Source organism: Lepisma saccharinum, chromosome 29 (genome assembly GCF_977018435.1).
Source record: "Lepisma saccharinum chromosome 29, izLepSacc3.1, whole genome shotgun sequence".
In the NCBI taxonomy this organism is placed as follows: Eukaryota; Metazoa; Arthropoda; class Insecta; order Zygentoma; family Lepismatidae; genus Lepisma; species Lepisma saccharinum.
In genome coordinates this window covers 15,050,020-15,074,587 of record NC_139257.1, presented here as the reverse complement: position 1 = coordinate 15,074,587, position 24,568 = coordinate 15,050,020, and the positions used below count along the sequence as shown (strand labels likewise).

Below are 24,568 nucleotides of genomic sequence, written 5' to 3'. Positions count from 1 at the left end.
AAACCTAATTCACATTTATTTCACTGTATTAACATGCATGAAAGAATGTGATTAGAATGATGGCTGGTGTATGGCTGCACATGGGTAAACACTTCCTTGAAATAATTGTGTCCATCAGAGACAAAGCGAAAGGAAATGGAACAAGATGCGAGAATAGATTAGAAAAGAATAAAGAGGAAAACAAGAAAAGGAAGGGGAAAAGAAGTAATAGGAAAATCGGGAGTCTAAGAGAGAGGAGATACATACGTCTTACATACAAATACTAGTATATACTACACTATGCGGCAAAACAAACAGTACCGAAAGTCACGGACAGAGTGCGCGCAGGTGCAAAGTGGTTATGGCCAGCAGCGGTGCCTGCGTGTCCAGTTGGGTGTGGACTAGCGTTGTGTGCAATTCGCGCGAGGAGAATGGGACTCACAACAGAGGAGAAGGTGTTTATTGTCGAGCAATACTTCCGCTCATACGGTGTTGGGCGTCAGAATGGACCGAGCGTGAAGGTTGTGAAAACTCGGTTCGTGGAACGATTCAACAAGGCGGCTCCAAGCAACACAATAATCTTGTCCGTCATCGAGAAGTTCCATCGTACTGGATCAATGTTGTGTCAACGGAAAGGGACGACTGGGCGCCGAAGGACAGTAACCACAAACGACAATCATGGACGTGTTCTGGATCAAGTGGCACGGTCGCCAAAACGTAGCCCACGTCGAACGGCAATGAAACTTGGATTAAGTGACGGGTCTGTTCGGCGAATGTTCAAGGCCATTGGTGGGTTTGCATACCGTATTCAAGTGGGGCAGCGTCTCAATGCAAGAGATGAGCGGGCCCGGTTACTGTACTGCTCCACAGTGTTAGCCATGGCATATGAAGATGCAGATTTCATGAGGAACATATGGTTTAGTGATGAAAGCCATGTGCACCTCGATGGGTACATCAACCGACAAACAACTCGTTTTCTCGGGTTTGAACGGCCAGATGTAATCATTGAGAAATCATTGCATAGTGCGCGGGTTACGATTTGGTGTGCATTGTCGTGACATGGAATATTGGGCCCGTATTTCGTGGAGGATGAACACGGGAATCCAGAAACTGTGAACCAGGGACGATACAGACACTTGATTATTGAGCCATTCTTGCTTGATTTGCGCGCTTTTTGCCGCGCAAGAAATCTGCCGTTTCAACAACAATGGATGCAACAAGACGGAGCTACTGCGCACACTGCGGGGGCCTCAATTGCCCTTCTGAGACAAGAGTTTGGGAATCGCCTCATTTCCCGTGGAACGGACTTCCCCTTTCCTTCCCACTCCCCTGATCGCACAGCTCCCGATGCCTACATATGGGGTATGCTGAAAGAGGACGTTTTCCGATCACATGACCCCCCGTCCACTATACCAGAGTTGCAAGAGAGTGTGTCGTTTGTGTCGTTGCAGCAAACCATGATCACTAACATGTTCCTCAATCTACAGGCACGCTGTGAGGAATGTGTGCGCCGTGGCGGGGGACATTTCGAACACATTATGTACAGACGTAAATCTCTGTAACTCTCATTCCATTTCATTTCACATTTCACATCATTTTTTATGTCTCATTATGTTGTACAATAAACCATTGTCAATGATGTGATTTCAGTACTGTTTGTTTTGCCGCATACTGTATATATGGTCTTACATTTATACTACCCACCCTAATCTATCAATATGGGGCTTCTGCCCACCCGGTCGAAAATTTCTGGCGCCGCCCCTGGCCAATACCCATCCAGTGCTACTGCGCTGTTGCCAAACTAACTGCTAGTGCAAGGGAAGGGCAGAAAATTCGCGATGTGTCCATTATTTTGATAATGCATGCACAGTATATATGAGTACAGTAAAATAATATAGTGAATATTTCTACACAGGATTATAATATCATATCACTGTAGCATATACGAGAAACCCATACCTCAAAGAAGCTTGAAGGTATTTATTGTAGAGGAACTGCCAGGTCATCGCCGCTCCCGTCGTCTCGTTCGGTCTCCGTGTCACTGATTTCACTCATTTCCGAGTCACTCTCCTGGAGGTTAATGATTAGATTTTGCACTATGCTGTCTCGGGCCACTTCCTTGTGAAAATCCTCTTCCTGAAGCTTTTCGACGTGCGAAACGCGACTAGCCCAGTCCTGTACGGTGACCTTGTCAAGGGCCTGATGCATAAGTCTTTCAACGTCCGCAAGTCGAAAAGTATTATTTTGAGTTGCAACTTCCCCCTTTACTTTAGCCCAAATTAATTCTATGGGATTGTACTGGCAGTGATACGGAGGTAAACGGATAATTTGGTGTCCCCTTTCCAGTGCAATTTGGTCTAGCTCGTATTTTTTGTCTTGTGTTCTGAACTGATTAACCTTCTGTAACAATTCTCCTCTTGTTTCAGAGGGATTGAATGATACGTTATTTTTTCGCAGCCAATCTTGAATATCCTGTTTTCTGGAATTTGTGGAGGGAAGTTTGTCAATGACTCTGGAATGATAACTAGCATTATCCATTACTATGATACACCCTTCTTCCAGTAAATCTATGAATTTATTTACGAACCAATCTGTGAAACTCTTGGCATTCATTTCTGAATGATAATCTAAATTTTTGTTACCTGGTCAGGAACGGAATACCCATTTACTCTCACGAATGAACCCTGTACTTGCAGAACCAACATGACAAATTATAAGCCTGCCGCCTTTTCCTACAGGGACCCTGAGCCCACCTCTTCCTGTCGAGTCTTGCCAAATGTCTTTTTTTGAATGATTCTGGTTCACCCACGTCTCATCAAGATAGAAGATGGGACGATTATCACCAGCCGCTCTCAGGTTGTGCATTGTTCTCAAAAATTTAATTCTCGCGGCAACTATATCGCTCCTTTCTAACAGAAATTTACGCCCATCGTTGTTTTTTTTTTTTTTTATATTTGAAGCCCAAGCGTTTTAGTATTAACCCCATAGAAGTAGAGGAACCAGTGTAATTAATTCTTTCCCTCATGACACGCACAAGTTTCTTGATAGAAGGATATTCGCCGTTTTCATACATTTCAAATATTGTACGACGGAGTACATCTTTCTCGACGTCATCTAAGCTAGTAATACTTTTCTGTTTTCTGGCATGTTTCCCACGGGATTTAAATAGGGGTTCGCCGATTTCTGTGGTACATGTTTTACCCTGTTTTACAATACGCGACACAGTATGAACACTTACACCACACGCTTTAGCCGTAAGTTCTCTACTATGTGAAAACACTGTTTCAGCACGCACTTCTTCCGACGCCAGTTCCTTGAAGTACGAATACACCTTAAAAATAATATTTCTCCCGTGTGAATGTATTATTTTACCCTTGGTGCCTGTACTACTGGTGCTAGGTTTTGAGAGTGACATTATTTAAAATAAAAAGAACACACGGAACACACACTATTGCACGAAAGGGCTGTATTTAATCTTTTCACAAACTGTTCTTTGTGGCGCACGAGTGAACGATAAGCGTATAATTTTATACCAGCCTTGCTACGAAAACGCTGAACTCAAACTGATCCAGACTTTTAATGTTCGAGAACGTCCAGAACAATGAAGGGTCATTGTTTATATCGAGGCGAATTTAACACCCACAGCTTTCCCTAGACACAACAACTCAGTTGCGTCAACACGGTGGCAACGAAAAAAACAAGCGGAAGGAAATGAAAGGTGACGTTTCCCTTGTTTCTTCAAGGAACGATAACTCCGGCTGTAGGCGACGGAAATTCATGGGACTTGGACAGTCAGGCTCAAAATGTCTTTCCCCGTCTTATGATGAACCTTAAAGTGGCGAATTTTATGAAAAATTCTTGCACGCAACAAAAATACAGAACACGGCTTTTAACTTCCGCGCCGCAGTCTCCTAACTGTACAACGTTGCACTCCTGCCATTGGCTGATCGCCACACACACCCTCTGCGTGGCCCCGCCCGATATCGCTTCTAAAAGCGTGCGTCGTATAGGGGGGCAAGAACAGCTCACTTCCCTTGGTACATAAGGTCTAGCATAGTGCAGAGGCAAAAGTGGGGGGCATCTGCCCCCCCCTTATCGCCGCCACTGCATCCGATGATCCTGAATAATAATCTTTATGAAGGAATTAGAACCCCTCCTTTTTATGAAATACATGAAAAGGTGGTGAAATATAGTACCGAGTATAAAAAAGAGCATAGTGACAAATTATTGCAGATGACTTTCTTTCAACCTTGCATCTAGGTTCATACAAAGTTTACTATTAGTTTTTAGGCATCTTGTGAATTTGATTGTTTTGTTACAGACGTCAAATTTGGGCAATCATCATTTGATCAAATGTTAATACGTAGTTTGCAGGGAAATCGTCCATGATAATTTTTGCACCCACTGTACACCAGAACTTGAACCCGGCCCTAACTCTGACACGTACTGATGGACATTTTTAACCAAACAACAATCTAACCAGTGATCAGAACGCTACATTTTAAAAGGAGCTTCGCTACAGCTACCGCTACTTGTCCAAACATGTAGCTTCGCTACAGCTACAACTACATTTACTAAAAAGTAGCGCGTGTGTGCTACTCGCTACTTCGCTACTTCTGCATAAGAAAAAAACTTGAAACAAGCCCATGGATATTCAAAAGAAGCTCCTAGTATGATAGTCGTACTTGCTAGAAAATACGATCGTAAATCGTTATACGAGCGTAATTCGTTAATGTTTGCTCTAACTTTGCGGATAACTGGAGTGCTGCTTTGGTATAGCAAAATGAGCGACAGGTGGACATTTTCTTTCTGTAAGTTTCCTGTTGAGAATGCTTCCCTGAAGGCACAGTGGAAACTTTGTCACCTTGTAATCAAAGGGCCCCAGGTTTGATACCTGGAAGAGGCACTAGTGGTTCAGATTAGGGATGGCCAAACGGATCCGGATCCGGATCCGAAAAATCCGGATCCGAAAGTTCCGGATCCCAGGGTTCCGGATCCGGGTCCGAAAATTCCGGATCCGAGAGTTTCGTATCTCAATCCCAATATAATATTACCACACCTTAAAAGGTATTATGATCTTCGATTACAAAGAAATTTTTCATTAGTGCTACAAGAATTTATTTCAAGTGTTGTTCCTAAAATACTTTGCTACGCATCGGCTAACACACTCGTGCACAAAAATAATCTTACTTGTTTAACATAAAATGTCAGAGGTGATTTTGTAAATGCCATTGAAACAAATATGTATTCATTCGAATGTATTGGAAATGAAAACACACATAAATGTGAGACATTCCATTCCAGGATGAAACCTTTAACACGTATAACAAAACAGAAATGTTATACAAAAATCATACAATTCTTCTACAGTTACAGTTTTACAAATTAAAATAAAACATTATAATATATGCAGTGTTATATAATTGCAAAGTGTAAGACTAACAAGGGAGGTTATCTAAGTGTCCCCCTCCGATTTCCATGAAACTTGGCAGGCGTATAGTGGGACCCAAATAAAGAAATACGTGTTTTCTTGTTTCAGCTAAAAAACGGTTTTAGGGGGCAAAACCCCCTCAAATGTCAAGATGAGGACAAATTGAAGTGAGGATCTGACCCCTGTGCCCCCTCCGATTTCCATGATACTTGGCAGGTGTGTGTATAAACGGGCCCAAATGAAGAAATACGTGTTTTTTTTTGTTTCGGCTAAAAATCTGTTCTAGGGGGCAACCTCCCCTCAAATGTCAAGATCAGGACAAATTGAAGTGGGGATCTGACCCCTGTGTTCCCCTCCGATTTCCATGAAACGTGGTAGGTGTATAGAGGGGCCCAAAGGAAGAAATACCCGTTTTTTTTTTTGTTTCAGCTAAAAACTGTTTTAGGGGGCAAAATCCCCTCAAATGTCAATTGATTGATTTATTTTTTTATTTTACTTCGCGTTTTGTGCCTCTTGGCTAATTTGCGAAGATGGGGATGAGTGATGATATGATGAAAGTGATAAATGGACATTCACAAACAACCGTGCCCGAGCGCGATTCGAACCCGGGGCCCCTGACGTTGTAGCGCGATGTGCTAACGACTCAGCCACAGGGTCCGGCCCTCAAATGTCAAGATGAGGACAAATTGAAGTGGGATCTGACCCCTGTGTTCCCCTCCGATTTGTATAGAGGGTCCCTATGCCCCCTGTTTCTTCCTATGCCATATTTACGTGGTTTCGGGGTCAGTTCCCCACTTCAGTTTCTCCTCATCTTGACATTTGAGGGGGGGGGGCTCTATACACCTGCCAAGTTTCATGGAAATCGGAGGGGGAGACTTAGACCTCCCTTGTAAGTGTATTAATTAATTACAAATCGTGCACGCGCGCACACACACACTATATATATATGTGTGTATGTATGTATATTATATAACACTTATATATGTATATTAGCAGGTAACAATATGTTATAAGCACATTCTTACTTTACGAAGAAGCGCATGTGGGATGGCAAAACGGATCCGGATCCGAAAATTCTCGGATCCGGATCTGGTACTTTTGGATCCGGATCCGAAAATTCTGGATCCGGATCCGAAAGGTCTGGATCCGGATCTGAAAATTCCGGATCCGCGGATCCGGATCCGAAAAATTTTAGGATCCGGATCCTTAGGATCCGGATCTCGGATCTGTTTGGATCCGGATCTGGCCATCCCTAGTTGAGATCCAGTCTGAAGTAGCTTTTGTCTGTGCATAAAGTGGACTCAAAACAAAAACTAGGAAGGACACGTAGTTGGGAGGATGGGTTCTCCTGCTCTTCTATTCCCCACACTGCTCATCATCATCATCATTCACCATTCTTCCTCATTCTCACAATTAGCCAAAAGTGGCAGAAAGCGACTCTAGATAAGATAACAAAATAAACCATTCATCCTCATTGCCATGATTAGAAAAAGGTACAGAAAAGCGACGTAAAAGTAGAATAATTCCATACCTGTGGAAACTAAAGAACTAACTAAAGAAAATTGTAGTTTCTGCAGAAAAGTCAATATATCCTACATACTTTTTACAATATCATAAAATATATCGAGGAAAGTGGTGTGTAAACTCGAGTGCTGTAAACGTTGCAATTTTAAAATGTCTGAAAAAATATTATATCCAAAATAATTGTAATTCTAGAAAGTGTATTTCTATCATTCTTGTAACATTAATTTCTTGCTGGTGAGATCATATATGCTAACAATGATTAATGCTGAACCATTGATTGCTGGCACTATTGCTTTGTCATTGTAGTGGAGACTGGATCGCTCGTTTTCAGATATTAATGACATTTACCTGCCTCTTACACCATGGATATCAACAGGATTTGTCCCCGGGGTGGCGAAAATGAGGCCTTTTTTTAGGGTTGACGCAAACGAGGCATGTTTCTCCCCAAAATAGCGATGCAGCAAAAAAAAACAAAAAAAACGTAACCGTTAGCCAGAATATATTCATATATACCAGTTCAGTTTAGTTATCTGGATATTAGATTTATTCTATACTAATGGAATATATTACGCAGATGCCTATAATCTGCGATATCAAGATATTTATAATCTAGATTATAAGTATTTGAAAGTAATAGACTGTTCGTATGAACCTCCTCCAAAAGTAAGCGTTATTGTCGATTTTTTTAAACACTGTGGTCACTTTCATAATGGAGAGAAGAAATGTAGCTGTAGCGAAATTTTCGCTACAACTACAGGAATTTTGTAGCTTCGCTACAGCTACAGCTACAATTTTCAAAATGTAGCGTCACTACAGATACCGCTACAAATTTTGTAGCTAGCTACAGTAGCGACGCTACAAGTAGCGCACTACTTCCGACCACTTAACCTTTTGCCGCCCAAGCGCCTCGAACGAGATACCCAAATGTAACCCCCACTGTCCCAAGCGTCTCGATCGAGACGCTGTGTCAAGGTCGTAGTTTTTACGTTATAACTTTTCTATTTTTGGCTAGAATTTCGATTTTATTTTTTTATATTGTTCCTAACACATGTATTTAAGGGCCTCCCCCATGGCGCAGTGGTAGCTTGCCTTGTAATCAAGGGGTCCCAGGTTCGATACCCGGTGGAGGCACAAGTGGTTCGGATCCCACTTTAAACTGTAGGTCCAGTCCCGATTAGCCTTACTGTGCATAAAGTGGACTTAAAACACCAACTCAAACCAAACATGTATTTAACAGAAATGGTTTTTTGCATTTTTTTTGTCTTCATGAAAATGGAGGGGAAAAGGCGGGAAAAGGTACTTCTCTTTTGCGGCTCTTTTCAACGTCAAATTTTTGCCGACAAAGGAAGACCGGCTTTGTTGTTCTAAAGCAATGCTTTTCACTCCCTCCTGCTAAGTGCATTCGAAGGAAGCTTGTTTATCAGTATCGGATGTCAAAATGAAAGTTTTCTGTGAGGGCTTAAGCAGGGGATGGGGGAGGGAGAAGACTGGTTGTTGAATCTGCGTTGTGAGAATAGAATTTCGAAGCGCTCTGAAGGAAACCTTTGTTTTTTTAGCACAAGTGTCCACAAGTGGCAACAGGGGTTACCCAGCATTGTCTAAAAATAGAATTTCAAGCAGCTGCAAGAATTGGCGCTCATTTTTCACTACGTTGTAGCTTTTCGTCCGTGAATGTTGTGCGTAGGTGTCGTTTTGTGCCCAAGTGCAAGGACATTTTTTGGGTGAAGTGACAATTTTTTAAAATATTTTTGGGGGTTTTCTCCCTTCCCCCTCCATATATACGCCAAATTTGCATAAATTTTCCATAAATTTTGCATTTTCACATTTTTTTCGGGGGCGGGGGGAAACACCGTTTTTTTTAAAGAGAAGTATTTTTGAGGGGATTTCTCCCCTTTCCCCCCTCCATATGTACGCCGAATGTGCATAAATTATATATCGTCTGAGTCTGTGATTCATTCTGCGTACAACGGTATATCTTTCATATCTCTAGGGCATCTAGTTTCTGAGCTATAGTCATTTCAATGTAACTCTGCATTTTGAAGCTTGAATCAGTGGCGTGGTGACCATTCCTTTTGGGGTTATAACTCAAGTTACATTGGTCATATGATAATAATGCAAATATTTTTGTGTTCCTTACATGTCAGCGATAATTTCTATGTGCATTTTGAACTTTTCATATCCTTTTTTTCGGGGGGCGGGGGGGAGAAACCTCATTTTAAAAAAATTCAGGGATTTCCCCCCTCCATATGTGCGCCGAATGTGCATAAATTATATATCGTCTGAATCTGTGATTAATTCTGCGTACAACGGTATATTGTTCATATCTCCAGGGCAAATAGTCTCTGAGCTAAAGTCATTTCAAGGTACTGCTGCATTTTGAAGCTTGAATCAGTGGCGTGCCGACAATTCCTTTTGGGGGTATAACTCAAGTTACATGGGTCATATGATAATAATGCAAATATTTTTGTGTTCCTTACATGTTAGCGATCATTTCCATGTGCATGTCGACACTGTCATGTACTTTTTGCTTGAGGGGAGGGTGGGGAACTAATTTTTTTCCCGAAATTTTGGAATTTTGAGAGTTAGCCCCCTTCCCCCGCCACATATACGCCGAATTTGCAAAAATTTCATATAGTCTGAATCTCTGGTTCATTCCGCGTACAACGCTATATCACTCATCTCTCTAGGGCAATTAGCCTCCGATCTACACTCATTTAATTGAATCTCTGCATTTTGCTCAAAATCGGCTCGGGCAATAGAGGCTTACATGTGAAAAAGGCCTTGGGCGGCAAAAGGCAATTTTCAAAATGTAGCGTCGCTACAGCTACCGCTACAAATTTTGTAGACAGTAGCGACGCTACAAGTAGCGCGCTACTTCCGACCACTTAATCTAACTCGTGAATATTTTACTGAATGCCTCGAAACAAAATGAGCAGGTGAAGGAAGCTTGATTTTTCTACCCTGTTCTGACAGAAAAGGGAGCGAGTTGAGGTCAATGACCCTCTTTTGCAAAAACACTGGCCATGCAACAGAGATTATGCGAGGGCTACGCTGATTGTGTAACATGTAAACAAACACAACAGCGTGATTCCATCGGTCGCTAAATAGAGCGTAATTGCAAACTGCAGTGGAACGGTAAAAGTATGATAAAAGTAAGCAGAACTGTTTGCTGTGCATGCCTTGTGGTGAAAACACAATGTGCGATTGGTATTGGGTAGAGTCCAGCGCAGATAATTCTGCCGTGCCATGCGCGAAACAACTAAATAAGCAGTGTTGCTAATGGAGCAGATAGAAAAATCGCTGCAGTGCGCCGATGCACAGCTGTTACGTACAACAATAAAATTAGAGAATTCAGGTCTATCTAACGTTGAGTTTTAAACGTCATGCATTATACCAGGACTAGGATTAATATGTACTAACAAGTGGCTTTGTATGTAGCTACATACATATGGACTAAAAATTCGCAAAATATGAACTAACACATAAGTAAAATTACCAAAAATGCTGCAAAGAAGACTTCTTCATACGATTCCTTATTTGAGCGATTTCAAACAAAATAAAATATATATATATATTATTTTTCATTGCATTAATGCACTGGTGGCGTTCTAACTTTTCACTCCCAAAACCCGTATACACTGGTATGGAACTGCAACGGCAGATAATAACATGCCAACGTGTTAAACCGCTACAATTGCACCATAACACTCCTCCTGAAGCAGTATTATTATTTCCTCTCTGAGATCGGCGACAGTCGGTTGCCTTTGTTGTACATTTACAAAGGATGCCGGCTTCCACAACAATAACAAGTACATATACTGCCACTAGACGATAAGCTGCGCGGCTTTTTCTTTTGTTATGAACCAGGGCCGGCGCTAGTCATTTTGCCTCCCTGGGAGGTGGCGGCAGATGCCGCTCTATTTCGACCCCCCCCCCCCCGGCAGCAACGGAAAATTGAAAATCAATATATTTCTAACTAAAACATCAAAATATAAAATAAATAATGAGACTTCTTATGCTATTTCAATACTATTCAGCGCAAAAGAATATCTCGCTCGATCACAGTTTTCAATAGGCTTATTTTCTTCTTCTCTTCAAATTTTGCCGCTCTGGGCGATGGGACGGTTCGCCCTCCCCTTCCGCCGGCCCTGCTATGAACTTGGTCACCCATCAAAGCATGGCAATTTTAACACAGAAAACAATATGTATCGCATTAAGCAGCAAAAATGACAGCCTCCTCTATGCAATTTCTACAAGAACACGTGCCGGAGCCAGAGTTGAAATGATGTTGGAGCCACATAATTTATTTATTTTGAATAATTCCAAAATTATGAAATATGAACAATTTGTTGCTGCTGTTCGCTGCTCTCTTGCCAAAATGCTTTATTGGGATGCTAACACCATGACTGGCTTCCTCCTTCATGAACTCGTGCACGTTGCTTAGAATTTCCCGAGCTTGGCTATGCAAGGTTTTTGATTTCAACTTCGACAGAACTGGAGGCATTATGGAATTTAACGTTCATTAGCAAACACACACTTTTACATACACACACGCAATACACGCACACAACGTCAAACCGGTCAAATACTTAGTATAAAATAAAAATATGGTGCTTCCAATCCAACAAAACTCACCGCCACTTTACCTGCCTTTTCCCCTTCCGTGACAGAAATAGTGCTTCATTATTACAGTTGGCAACACTAGTTACTAGCTAGCCAATGAACATGCACTGCATAAAAGAAGCAAGCACTACGCCGTGCTATATTGCCACATTAGCGTCCCTACCGAACGGTGGGAACCGCGAGCTGGGGCGCTATTCAATTGTTTTCAATGATGTTTGCGCGAGTGTGTCCAGGAATGGAATGACAATGTGGCAACAATAGCGAAGGTTTTCGAGCAGGGTAGAACACATGATGCTAAGAGAGAGGGAGACGAAACGAAAATTCGTTTCTACGCAACGGCAAATTTACGTGTGTGGCACTCTACGAGCCAGACTGTTGAGTTTTATTCCCAGAACACAATTTGGGGCGGAAATGGTAGGGCTCTTGCACAATTTCCATTCGTTTGTATAGAAAATATTTTTCACATGTTTATTTTAAAATAAACGTATTCCGACGAAAAGTCTTCCCCATATAACCGGATAGTTTGAAGAGAGATACCCGTGGTATTGTCTATGGATAGCCCTTTCAAATCTGCAGGCAAATAAGCAGCTTTGCGTAAATATACTGGCAGAAAACTTTGTTCACACGGTGCTGCAATATTGTCCTGATGTATACTTTCTGAAAACAATACGTATATATTTTTTTTCCAGATTTGCAACATTTGCGTTACAAAATGTTAGCACGCACTTTTCTCTCTAGTCGCCATGTGGTTGCTATAAGAGGTGCTGCGAAACATTTAATGAATAGTAACATATCTTTGCATTGGTTTTAATCATGCACTCCATCATCATCATCGTCACTTAACGTCGCAGTAGAGAAATAAGCGATATAAAAGCGCAACAACAAACGCAGGTAACGACCCTGCATCATAGGAATCCGTGCAATCATCGTACGCAAATAAGAATTAACTTATTATTATCCACAATATAATGAAGATTCATCATGTTAATTAAGAGATAATGAACTGTATAATATTTTCACACCACACATACAGTACAGCTGATTATTGTAAACAGAAACCAATCTCGCTAAAAAGCCGATTCAGTGACGTCACGGTTATTATGCGCATGCGTTAATACTTCACTCGGCCATATTGGACTTAACTTGGTGCTCACCCAGTGACCCGAAGACGGAAGGTAAAGGTGTTCTTTACAAAATTATTTGTACTTAATACAAAGAAATTATGAACCATAAATGCCTAAGGCATACACTTACATTGAAAGAAAAGAACAAAATTGAAATAAAATAGGATTACAAAGGAAACAATTATACCAGTCCATCACGATAGTTCACGAGAGACTTGTTTTCTCCACTGAATTTTTATATTTATAATGGTATGAAATCAAGAAAGGGAAGCTTTTATGATTCGTGAAGCTATATCTTAACCTTCTATTAACATGTATATGTGGTATGTATGATATTTCTCGCAAGTATGCAAGCTGGCTGTCCATGCATTCAATCGTTTTTTCCATCCATGATAGGCCTGAAGGGGTGACTACGTGTACTATGAATACGCGATGTCTGGTGTTGAAAGCATGTAGCATATGTACTGTTCATTGTCAAGAGAAAAGGGTTTATTCAGAGAAGGCCAACAGAGCATATGGTTTGTTGCATGTATGGTTTGGAATATTTTATTACGGCGCTTAACGAAGAAGCCATACCCTCTGAAACAGTGGTCGACTTGGAAATAGCAAGTAGTTTGCAATCTGAGGACTTCTTTAAGTTGACAGAACATGCATTTATTTGGTTGCATGTGCTTTTCTATTTTTAAATAAAACTTGCCTTGTTTCAGTAAAAATTAGTAAACTTATTTTTTACCATTGTAGAATTTCCCCCCAATGCTCTTGATAAATTTATCATTGATGTTATAAAATTGCGAAAGTAAAAACATCGCGATAACACTTGTCACGCGATTATTTGATATGTAAGTATTGTATTATCGTCGGTAAAAGGGGCTATCCTTGTACTTAAAGATAGTATATCGCACACATCAACTGTACAGAGAAGAATATGTGTGTGTAAGCAGCAATACAATATCATGATTACATCAGTTATTTCTATATGTATATACAGCTATGATTCAATACTGATTAAAAAACTAAAAATATTTTCAGATGCTGAATTTCGAGTAAAGTATATAAGAATAAAAACTTGCTTAATAACCATAAATATTTAAGACAAAATTAATGAAACAGCAAAATTTGTTCCAGTATTATGGATCCTGCTTCCTATCCCGGGTAATATTTGTGTTCCCTTTATTACACTTTATTAGTCACTCTGTGAAAAACATGAACAGAAAATGTTATTTCAATACAACTTGCTATGCAGTAAGAAGTGAAAAGTTCATTTGTTGTACATTTGAACAAATTTTTAGTTCACTCAATGCTGAATGATTTTGAGGTGTATCAGTTTTGCCAGACATCCACTAGAAGATGCTTGAGCCAGTTAAGATAACACATGAAATAGGCTAGCAAATCAATTTTCTTTGTAGTTTTGTTCAGTAGAATTGACCCTGGGAAAAACACAAACTGGTCACTTAAGTTTCCCCTGCAAGAGAACTTCATGTTGTACTTCACAGAAAAAATTCAAATGGTTCATTGAACTTAAAATAAATATATGTTACCAGATGAAGCAAGCTTTTACAATGCAAGAAAAATGTGCATATTTAGACATTTACTTTAAAAAGTATGGAATGGAGATAACATTTTTATATCCATAATTTTTTTAAAAAATACACTACACTGTAAGATATTTATAGATATATTGGATCAGTAAAATTATCGGTAATTTTACTGATCAACTGATACACCAATACGTCTATATCACCCAATACCGATTAATCTGTCCAATCCCTAACAATCATTCTTCAGTGGATGTTGTTGAATGAAAAATCCTTTATAGTTGAGATGAAATTTGAGGAGCAAGAGAAAGCCACTCTGCTTAGAAGTGTTTGATTTTTTATCACATTGTGTATTTTGTTAATGAAATTTCAGCTGCATTTGAATTACACTGGGTCTTTTTTGCTTACAGATACAGTGTTAAAAATGACTGATACTGCCTTGAAGTTTGGACCTGATTGGTGAGTAAATATGATGCACTTATAAAAATATTATATATATATAAATAACTAAATTAGCTTACAAGTCTTGCAATATTTATCAGGGTTTCCACTGAGCTGCAGGGCCTCTTGTGCTGCACTTCCTGTAGAGTATTAAGATTGTGACTCCATAGATGTCAGCAATGCAATGTGTTTTTGCAGGGACTTGATAGTTCGGTAAAAATCTACTATTCCCGGAACACCTATAACTTCTTTGTTTTGTCAATTTTTGACATTGCACTTACCTATATGCTTTGCGGAACATTCTTTAAGGTGTATTCACGTTTTTTTTGATCAAAGTAATTGCAATTTTTCACATTACGAGTACTTCTTTCTCGTAGTCTTTTCACTTGCCTGAGACACGATATGGCACGTACACCTTCCTACATAATCGCATGTCGTGTTTATGTTTTGTTGATTTTCATTCGTTATGCAGTGTTTCAGCCTTTGGAACCCAAGAAATACCCGTGAACAAAGCTCATCTGATCTAATTTTTTTAAAAACTTTTTCGCATTGTTTTACGAAGAAAATTGTAATGATTCGTGGCGCTATCTGTGAATAGTTTTTGGGGCTATCCGTCCCGGAATCGGTGGGAAATTTAAACTAACAAATTATTTTTGTTTGAAATTTTTGAGTCCAAATTTCCCAGAGATTCCGGGCTCCTCCCCTGGGGTAATTGACCTACTGCCCGCTACCAGGGCCCGGGCTCCGCTCTGCTACAGCTACCTGGCTTTATCTATAGAGCCCCTGTTAAAGCCATGTTAGAAATTGGCCGGAGTCACCTGCCCCCAAATGAGCCCCAAACTTTCAAATTTGAAGAAATTTGTTTCCAGGATACGGAAAACTTACCTGAATTACACCACACACCCACGACACATCATATTAGACATATATCCACAGCCCATTCCTTCTAACGAGTAGCTTATATTCACTGCCACATTTTCGACATTCCTTTCCTTCCTTCACGATCCCGTGTTCAATTAAATTAAAAAATCCACTGGATCTTCCACACCGGTACAAATTTCACCACGCATCTGCGACACTTCATGTTTCTAACTTTCGTTGCAAACACAGACAGTTCGAAACACTGGATACCCAATGAACATGAACAAAACACAATCACGACGTGTGATGATGTACGAAGGTGTATGCGCCAAACGCTATTGTCCGTCGGAGAATTAATTTTCAATAAAAAACATGAATTCAGCTATGCAACATTCCCACATCACACAAAACACCTTCCAGAGGTTAGACAATGCGAACTTATTACCGTAAGTTGTTTCTTCTGTTAAAATGAAGAAATCTGTCTGGGGAATATGAGATTAGTACCGATAGTTCATGTAGATTTTTTTGTATATCTCCAAGAAAGTCTCCAAAATTCTGTTGGTTGGTTGCCATATTTATTTCTGCACATGTTAACAGAATGGTTATTTCGTGCAAACTATTGTCCTAGAAGTATGATGTTTCTTCATTTGTTTTCCGTCTTGCTTACATTATATTAGTATTATTAAGGATCACATGGGACTGAAAAATAATTTTGGCAATTTTAGTCTTGAATATTTCAGTCAATCATTTTTAAACTCTTCACGTTAGATTCAAATAAAGGTTTTAGAGCTTTATGGGTAAATGTTTCAATTGTTTAATGATTTTTCAAAGTTTCATAGGAGAAAGATGAAGTATTGGAGAATTGTATAAATGATTGTGAAAGTAAATTTGAACCATGCTAAGGTAATTACCACTGTTTCAAATTCGGAAAAGTGCAATTTATCTGGAAAAAATCAAAAGAACAACTTTTGCAAGCATCCGCACTTCCCATTGACATGGCAATATTCGTTCATAGAAGAAAGTATCGCAGATTAGTGGAAATTATTGTTGAAGTAAGTCTGAAGCTTTCTGGAAATAATTAGCACTGTTTGCAGTTCCAAAAAAAGTCTTATTTTAAGAAGATGTAAAAGGTACACTCAACGGCAAAGATAATGCTAGGCAAATTGACCATCGCTGTATTCATTACTTTTTATTCTACATTGTGTGTTGTTTTAAGGAATGAAATTGTATTGGTTCGAAGGAGGTGTGCTTGTTAACTTCTTTACTTCAATTCATGATCATTACATTGTGTAATACAGGCCGAATGGAAATGGTAATGGACAATTCACCTACAGTTTCTTTTGCCGTTGGGTGTACCTTATGCAAATATCCCTGCTTCCCATCGACAAGACATTCTGCAAACTACTATCGACATGAGGCTTGAAGGGGTTTCGTGATTGAGACCAGGGTCATTCCATACCAAACCATACATTTTTAGTACATACATTTGTGCATGTTTCTAGATATCAAAAGCAATAGGGTGTAAACGTTAAGTTTTGTTGTGTACATTTTTTCTACAATAAATTTTGCTTCGGTCAGTATTTGAAAGTTTTAGAAATATTGAGATCAAACACCTTAGGGAACAATGTAATTTTTTATCAAAATTTTCAGTTAAAAATCGAAAATTCAGAGTGGTGGACCTGACAGCACCTCCCTTTTTTTGGGTAAGCTGGGGTAAAGTAATCACTACAACTTTAAAGTATGTGTTAACATACATAAATAGAAATCAAACCATGAGAAATAATGTAATTCCCCCCCTCAAATTTCAGTCATTGTGGATAAGAGGAGTGCCTCTGTACAAAAGATCCTGAACTGATTTTGCTACATCTTTTTTCCTGTAGGCTTCGTGCCCTCTCTGAAGGCAACAACCATGGGGGCTCTCCCCCACCGAGCCCTGGTCCTCGTTATCAGCTAGCAGAGCATCGGTACGGAAGGGAGGAGATGCTCGCGCTCTTCGATAGAACTGTGCGTCCCCCAGATCATCTCCGCAGCTTTCCGCCTCTGTACGTCGAGAAACTCCAACAACCGCTGGCTCTTATACAGATGACTGAGGAAGAGACAGTAAGTGTAGATATTTCAAGTGCATGAATTAATTTGTGTTTGAGAGTTGTTACTTCTTAGATGTGGTTCACTACAATTTGTAACTTAGTATGTGCTATTGGTAGGGACATGAAGTTTGTTTTATTTTTCCCCAAATTTTGAACTTATTTTTTACTGCAATTCTGTGTTATTTTTCGTGGTTTATGGCAAAATTTGATGTTTTTATTTTAAAATCATTGTTATTTATACATGTGGTTTTACTGTTTCTTCTATGCTTAACATTTTCTCATTGTTTTAGTTCTGGAAAATTGAGACAAATTTTAGTGTTAATGACAAAATAGTTATGGATTACCTTTGTGAGAAATGACCGAATTTCTTCCATTTGGAAAACTATTTTATCTCATCAGCCACTAATATGAAATCTTTATTGATGATAACACCCAATTCTCTGAACACAATCATACACATTATATTTCCCTAACAATGCCTAGAAATCCCTCTGCGAACTCAAAATGCCGTTTTGTGTACACACACACACATACACTCCCCACTCTTGAAACACAACAGATGCTTATCCCTGAAAATTTTTCCATTCCCACGAAATTTTCATTCTGGGAAGATCCCCCCGAGCAAATTCTATTTCAGGACGAGGTTAAACAGAAGGCATGTCTGTGCCAAACCATAATAAATTTGTCTTGAATCGAACTATCACCAGCTAGACTACAAATGACAGATCTAATAGGCTTCAGGTAGTTCTTTTTTAACAGAAGAAGTGTTATCCCCTGTTTATTTGCATAATTTGAAGCATTTTTCGTGTTAAAAGTGCAAAATTCGGTGTTATTCAGAAACATGGCTAAATTCACATTATATTGAGATTCCGAAACACCGAAAAGTTACTTACTTTACCTACCCAAATACATTTTAAACACTTCATTTTTCTTTCCTCAACTTTTTGTGTTATCGTTAAAACTAAAACTTCACGTTCCTAGCTATTGGTGTAAAAGAATGAAGTATTCACAGATAGTAAGAGGTGTCAAATAAGAATAAGGGTGAATTGATCATAAGTTAGTTAGTATTTAGATGTTTCCATTTATTTCTTCCAATAGCTGGATAGTAATTTCCAAAAAAACATGAAAGTTGATGTGGCAATAGACATACGAGGCGCATCCAGAAAGTAAGTTTCCCTATTTTTTCCCCATGAAAGTAAACATAATGAGCCGTGTAAATTGCACATGCGCAGCAGAGCTAAGACGTATAAATCATATGCCAGGCGGACAGATCCCGCCCGGTGCCAGTAGCGAGGCAGCAGTGGTCCGAAATGGAAGCTGGTATTCCTTCTCCCGCCGCATGCGAGGTTCGGTCGGTGATAAAGTTTCTGAATGCACAAAGCATTGCGCCAATTGACATTCATCAGCTCTGTGAGGTCTATGGGCCGAACATTATGAGTAAGCAGATGGTGCGTCGCTGGGGTCGGCAGTTTTCGGAAGGTCGTCAAAGTGTCCCTCATCACTGATGATCTGGTTGAGCTGGTGCGGCAGCGCATCGTAGAGAACCGTCGCTTCACGATTACGGAGTTGAGTAGCCTTTTTCCGCAGATATCACGATCCGTGTTGCATGAGATTGTCATGCAGCACCTGCTGTTCAAAAAATTGTGTGCCAGGTGGGTGCCGAAAAAGCTGACACCCGAACACAAAATGAAACGTTCAGGAGCAGCACTGACATTCCTGCAATGGTACCATGATGACAGCGATGATTTCCTCGGCAGGATCGTCACGGGCGATGAGACTTGGATTTCGCACTTCACCCCGGAAACCAAGCAGCAGTCAATGCATTGGCGGCATAGTGGATCTCCGGTCAATAAGAAATTCAAACAGACCCTGTCGGTACAGAAAGTGATGTGCACCATTTTTTGGGACAGGAAGGGCATTTTGCTCATTGACTTCCTCCCCAGAGGTGAAACGGTGAATGCTGACCATTACTGTGAAACACTAAGGAAATTGCGACGTGCCATTCAAAACAAGAGGCGTGGCATGCTTACTGCAGGTGTTGTGCTCCTCCATGACAATGCTTGTCCACATGCGGCTTGGCGCACAGCAGCTGTTTTGACTGAATTTGGCTGGGAGTTGTTTGACCATCCACCTTACAGTCCTGATCTGGGTCCCAGCGATTTTCACGTTTTCTTGCACCTCAAGAAATTCCTGTCCTCCGGTGAGCATTTTGGCAACGACGAAGAGCTGAAGACGTCTGTCACCCGCTGGTTCCATTCACAGGCGGCAGAGTTCTAAGACAGTGGGATCCAAAAGTTGATACCACGATACGACAAGTGTCTCAATTCTGGTGGTTGCTATGTTGAAAAATAGCTGAACCTTTGCTGTACCTGTTGCCAATAAATGGTTTCCTGAAACTGTGTTGTTGTTTTTTTTTAAAAAATAGGGAAACTTACTTTCTGGATGCGCCTCATACATATTGTCTTCGTAGAAGTTTCAGCAAAAAATGCAGGCTCGACCAGGTCTCGGGCATATCGTGCCATTGCTCTACCACTGAGCTACCGAGCCAGCCTGGCCTTGCCTGATTTTTCGCTGATGCTGTTTTACCTGTGTGGAATCGTTCTGCAAGTGCTACCACAACGAAATCTGTTGCCTTTGAAACACTGTAGATGTCGACGTTGCCTCGTTCCTTCCAGCATAGAGATGTCAATGGAATGACATATTTTCTTGTCTATCAGCAGTAAATTAACTTCCAATCTACACCAATCTCTGTACGATGAAGATCTAATTTTAAAATCCCCATGTACACTTGACATCAATATTTAGTTCACATTCTTTGTTTTATGCCTCTTTTCATCTTGCAAGCAGCAAACTTAGTTATTCTCTGAGGGCATAGTACAGATTGTAATTTGTTTGTACAGTGGCGACATTTCTGTAAAATGCCTAGCTGCATGGATGCCCATTGAGTTGATCTTATGGCTGTGTACCACACTTGTCTCACTCGCTCCACATTTCCATCAGTCATCATGGTTCTTGGGGCACCCACTGTTCCCTACCGCTAATCATTCACATTTCCCGTTTTGTAGAACTTTTTCACAACAGCAGAATATCTTTTTTGGGGGGAATGCTCTGTCCAGGAAACCTTTAACCATTTACTCTCCAAATACTTTTCCACTAGAGTGCTGCATTGAGGTTTTTTTTGGCTCGATTGTCTAATAGTTTGCACGAATGACGCTAGATGGCTTACGGAATCGAGTGTTTCTTCACTCGAGCGAATAACGCTCGTACAGGCAAACGATCAGTATATGCTTGAAGCCCAGTAGTTCAAAGTACAACCGTAGTTTGTCTGTCGTAGTGGGCCTTAAAATATGCTTCGTGAAGAGAAAGACGCAGTGAAATTGAAACTAAAGTGCATTTTGTCGTCATCTACATGTTAAAATATAATTTAGTTTATCTTACCAATACATAGCAATATACGAAAGTGAATAGATGATTATGGGCTGGAACTACCAGCACGTATTTTACACATATACTTGTACGATTATCATCACATTGAAATGATGTTGGATATTCTATATATTTGAGCGAATCACGCTCGAGCGTGGGAGATTCGATCGAGTTTGAGCGAGCGAAACTGGTCCAATGCAGTACTCTATTTTCCACAATGAAACACACAATGCTCCCTTTTGTACTTGGTCGCCATCTTCAATTGACATCTTGCCAACAACTGTTTTCGAGCTTACCTGTAAAGAAACAAACTTTTGTGTTACTATTCACTACTAAACAAATGGTATGTGTTTTAAGATCATTTATTAGAAACTGAAAGCATCCCAAAAGTTTTTACCTAATTCTGGGACCCTTCATAAGAAAATTTGCTGTTTCATGGAGCTGATATCTAAATTCCTTATTTGAGGTGTCATCAACCCTTCCTCCGCATGCAATGTTTAAAGTGTGAATGGTGAAACTACAGGCCTTCCATTATATTCATGCCTTTTATTACTTTTTAGCCAAAGTTATCAAACGTAAAATATATGTAGCACGTACAGTATTTATTTATATTGAGCTGAAGTACATATATATTATATATAATTTATTGCCATTCTCACAATAGTTTGATGTAATGTCAGTAATTGCATTCACAATGTTTCAAGGAACAAAAACTTGCTTATTGTGTGAACGAGTTTACATTTGGGAAATGTCTGTGTTGCAATTGTAACTGGTTGGGAGATTGGTAGAATAAGACCTTTCAGCAGGAATAAAAATTACCTTCGTTGCCATGGAGATATGGGTCTAGTGTGGGGGAAACCGTGCATGTTAATTCACGCCCTGCCTTCAGATAATAAGTGCTTATATTTTTCTTCTTGCAGCGTATGTGGCAGCGTGGGATCAATAGTGATGCAGTTCTTCGCCTGACTGGAAAAGGAACAGCTCAGGGACCAAGGGAGAGGGGTCGGGGAGGCAGCGTGGACAGGGGAAGAGGAAGGGGTGGGCGTGGTGGTTACTACTCGCGGGGTCTAAGCTTTGAGGAGGATGGGGAGATACGGAGGGAAGGGGGGCCTCCCTCTGGATTCTCAAGGGGTTCACGCATCTTTGACAGGTCACAGGTGAGTAATCTTATTTTATTCTTTCGTCATACTTCCTCCAGTTGTGAAGCTGGGAGCCCTTGAAGTGATTTTTAACTGAAGCTGAACTTTATCAGCGTTTGACTTTCTTTTTACTATTAAAGAATGTTAATATGTTGTGCTAAATGAAGGAAAATTTAATAGAAAGTGAACTTGCATTTTAAAAGTGTCATATTATTATTAATGAAAAACGTGATGTGTATATTATCAATACATAGGTGTATGTTGCATGTACAAGGGTGTTCAAGAAAACTGTATACACACTTTAAAATGGAATAGCTGTTATATTATTGTGAGTATTACAACAATACAAAGGGAAAAGTTACAACATAGACACAGTTTCTGCATGCAATTACAATGAGTGCTCAAACTGCAAACCACTAGCCTGCAAACACCTTTGCACACGATGCTGTACATTCCTGATGACATGTACAGTACATGAGTAGTGCAAGCAAGCGAGCAATGCTTAGGCATGTTGCCGGTTCAGTTCCATATTCTTGCCTCCATAGTCGTTGCACTACACAGACATTCTCGAACTTCCAATACCACTTCAGAATGTTTTTTCGCACCTCAAATGACAGCCGTGTTTGCGCCATCGCTGCACTTTCTCAACTTATTGCATCGCATTGCACAGCACATAGAGTCGCTGAACACTAACGCTATCTGTTGCTGTTTCCGAATGATAGTACTACACGTTGAACCCGTAGCCAACGTGAATTGAAGCATATTACATGTATGACATGCTTTTAAAGTGTGTATACACTTTTTTGAACACCCTGGTATATACATGCAAATTTTTAGTCTTCCAGTGTTTCCAGCCTTCACTAAAATATAACTTTTTTGTGTCTTCATAATCACTATTCCCACAAGTACACATGAAGTATTTGCTGTACTCTATGCTATTTTGTCTCTTATATTTTTCATGTTGTTGTAGATCAGATTTACAGATATGTGGCATTTGAATAATTGAGATAGCATGCATCTGAAATTTTTATCCAAATATCTGACTTCATGCTGAAGTAACTGCATTACATGAGGAAGTCCAAGACTATTTTTCAGTTGCAGAGCACGTTTTGCTTATGTACTCTCATAGTTACTCATGGCTTCAATGAATATTTTGAAGATAGATTGCTCTTTATAAAAAATAGGTAGGTCCTTGAGTATGCTAATAAGTTTCAACACAAGCAAGATAGCAAAACTGACTTAGATTAAAGTGTCAACATGTACTAGATTAAAGTGTCAACATGTACCTTGTGTTTAGTTCAACTTTTCAAACCTCCAGGGTTGTTCATGAGAGTTGGAAAACTGTTTAACTATAAATTAAAAGGTAAATTTTTTTATATATTTTTTTCTTGTTCTAATTCTCTCCAATTCCAATTTATTAACGACATGTGGCATGGAGTACTATCTTTTTGAAAGTTGAGTATGTTACCTATGAAGCAAATTTCTTTAATGGAACCACATTCTGATAGTAAATAGATAACATATTTTGATTTTGGCATAACTTTTATTAATGCAAGTTTAAAACATGTGTTTCCATACCATTTTATAGAGTGCACAAGATCGCAGCTGGGGTGAGCGGAATGGGGTAGATCCCGGGGACTGGAATGGCTCTACCAGTCCCCGGAAGGACTTCGGTAGGGGATTGGCAGACAACTGGAGAAGAAGTCGAGGGGGGGAGGATGATGATGGGTGGAGAACAAGTAATCGTTCAGAAAAATGGGGTAAGTTATCCTAGTATCTGTACTCTCACTTTCGCCACTTGCAACACTATGCATTATTGTTATCTTGTAATATAAACTCCAGGTTCCAATTGAGTTATTCAGGGTGGCTACTCACCAGGAATTCCGGGAATTATGCATGAAATATTGGCTCCGGGAATTATGTGAATGCTACTTGAATTTTTCTCCGTAGACGTGAAAAATTACAACTTTTTTAATCCAAATCCTATTCATATTTTATGCAAGTAAAAAATATTTTCGTAAAATTTTCTTGTTCGCTACACTCGCAATTGCTTTTCTTAGTCTTATGAAGTTTATAACCATAGCTAGGGCACAGCAAACTGTCTAACTGAAAAAAAGTTGTAAAATTGAATGATTGATTTGTGGTTTTAAGTCCACTTTATGCACATAGGCTAATCAGGACTGGACCTACAGTTTAAAGTTGGATCCAAACTACTGTGCCATATGTTGAAAAAATAATTCAAATTGTCTGTTCGAACACCCCCAAAAATTATTTTAAAGAATTGTCACCACCCAAAAAATGTCCTCGCACGTGGGCACAAAACGACACCTACGCACAACATTCACGGACGAAAAGCTAGAACGCAGTGAAAAATGAGCGCCGATTCTTGCAGCTGCTT

General features: G+C 39.8%; 2 protein-coding genes across 5 annotated transcripts in view; both read left to right on the top strand.

The window, feature by feature from the left end:
• The first annotated feature begins 410 nt into the window (after nt 1-410).
• Nucleotides 411-1,037, top strand: LOC145981401 (uncharacterized). Its single transcript, XM_083114639.1, has one exon. It carries the CDS (start codon nt 411-413, stop codon nt 1,035-1,037), a length of 627 nt encoding a protein of 208 aa, XP_082970765.1.
• An 11,625-nt stretch (nt 1,038-12,662) lies between these two features.
• Nucleotides 12,663-24,568, top strand: part of Gyf (GIGYF family protein Gyf) — a 75,864-nt gene continuing 63,958 nt past the window's right edge. For 3 of the 4 annotated variants that reach the window (XM_083114951.1, XM_083114952.1, XM_083114949.1), the window contains exons 1-5: nt 12,663-12,732; nt 14,627-14,675; nt 17,399-17,618; nt 21,952-22,188; nt 23,759-23,930. In XM_083114951.1, coding sequence (XP_082971077.1) covers nt 14,641-14,675; nt 17,399-17,618; nt 21,952-22,188; nt 23,759-23,930 — 664 coding nt within the window. In that variant the 5' untranslated portion in view covers nt 12,663-12,732; nt 14,627-14,640. Of the gene's footprint in view, nt 12,733-13,177; nt 13,200-14,626; nt 14,676-17,398; nt 17,619-21,951; nt 22,189-23,758; nt 23,931-24,568 lie in introns of those variants that run through there. The other variant, XM_083114950.1, reaches the window with a different exon arrangement.

Excerpts from the sequence above, each read along its gene's own strand:
- LOC145981401 (XM_083114639.1), top strand. The coding sequence starts at position 411 with ATGGGACTCACAACAGAGGAGAAGGTGTTTATTGTCGAGCAATACTTC.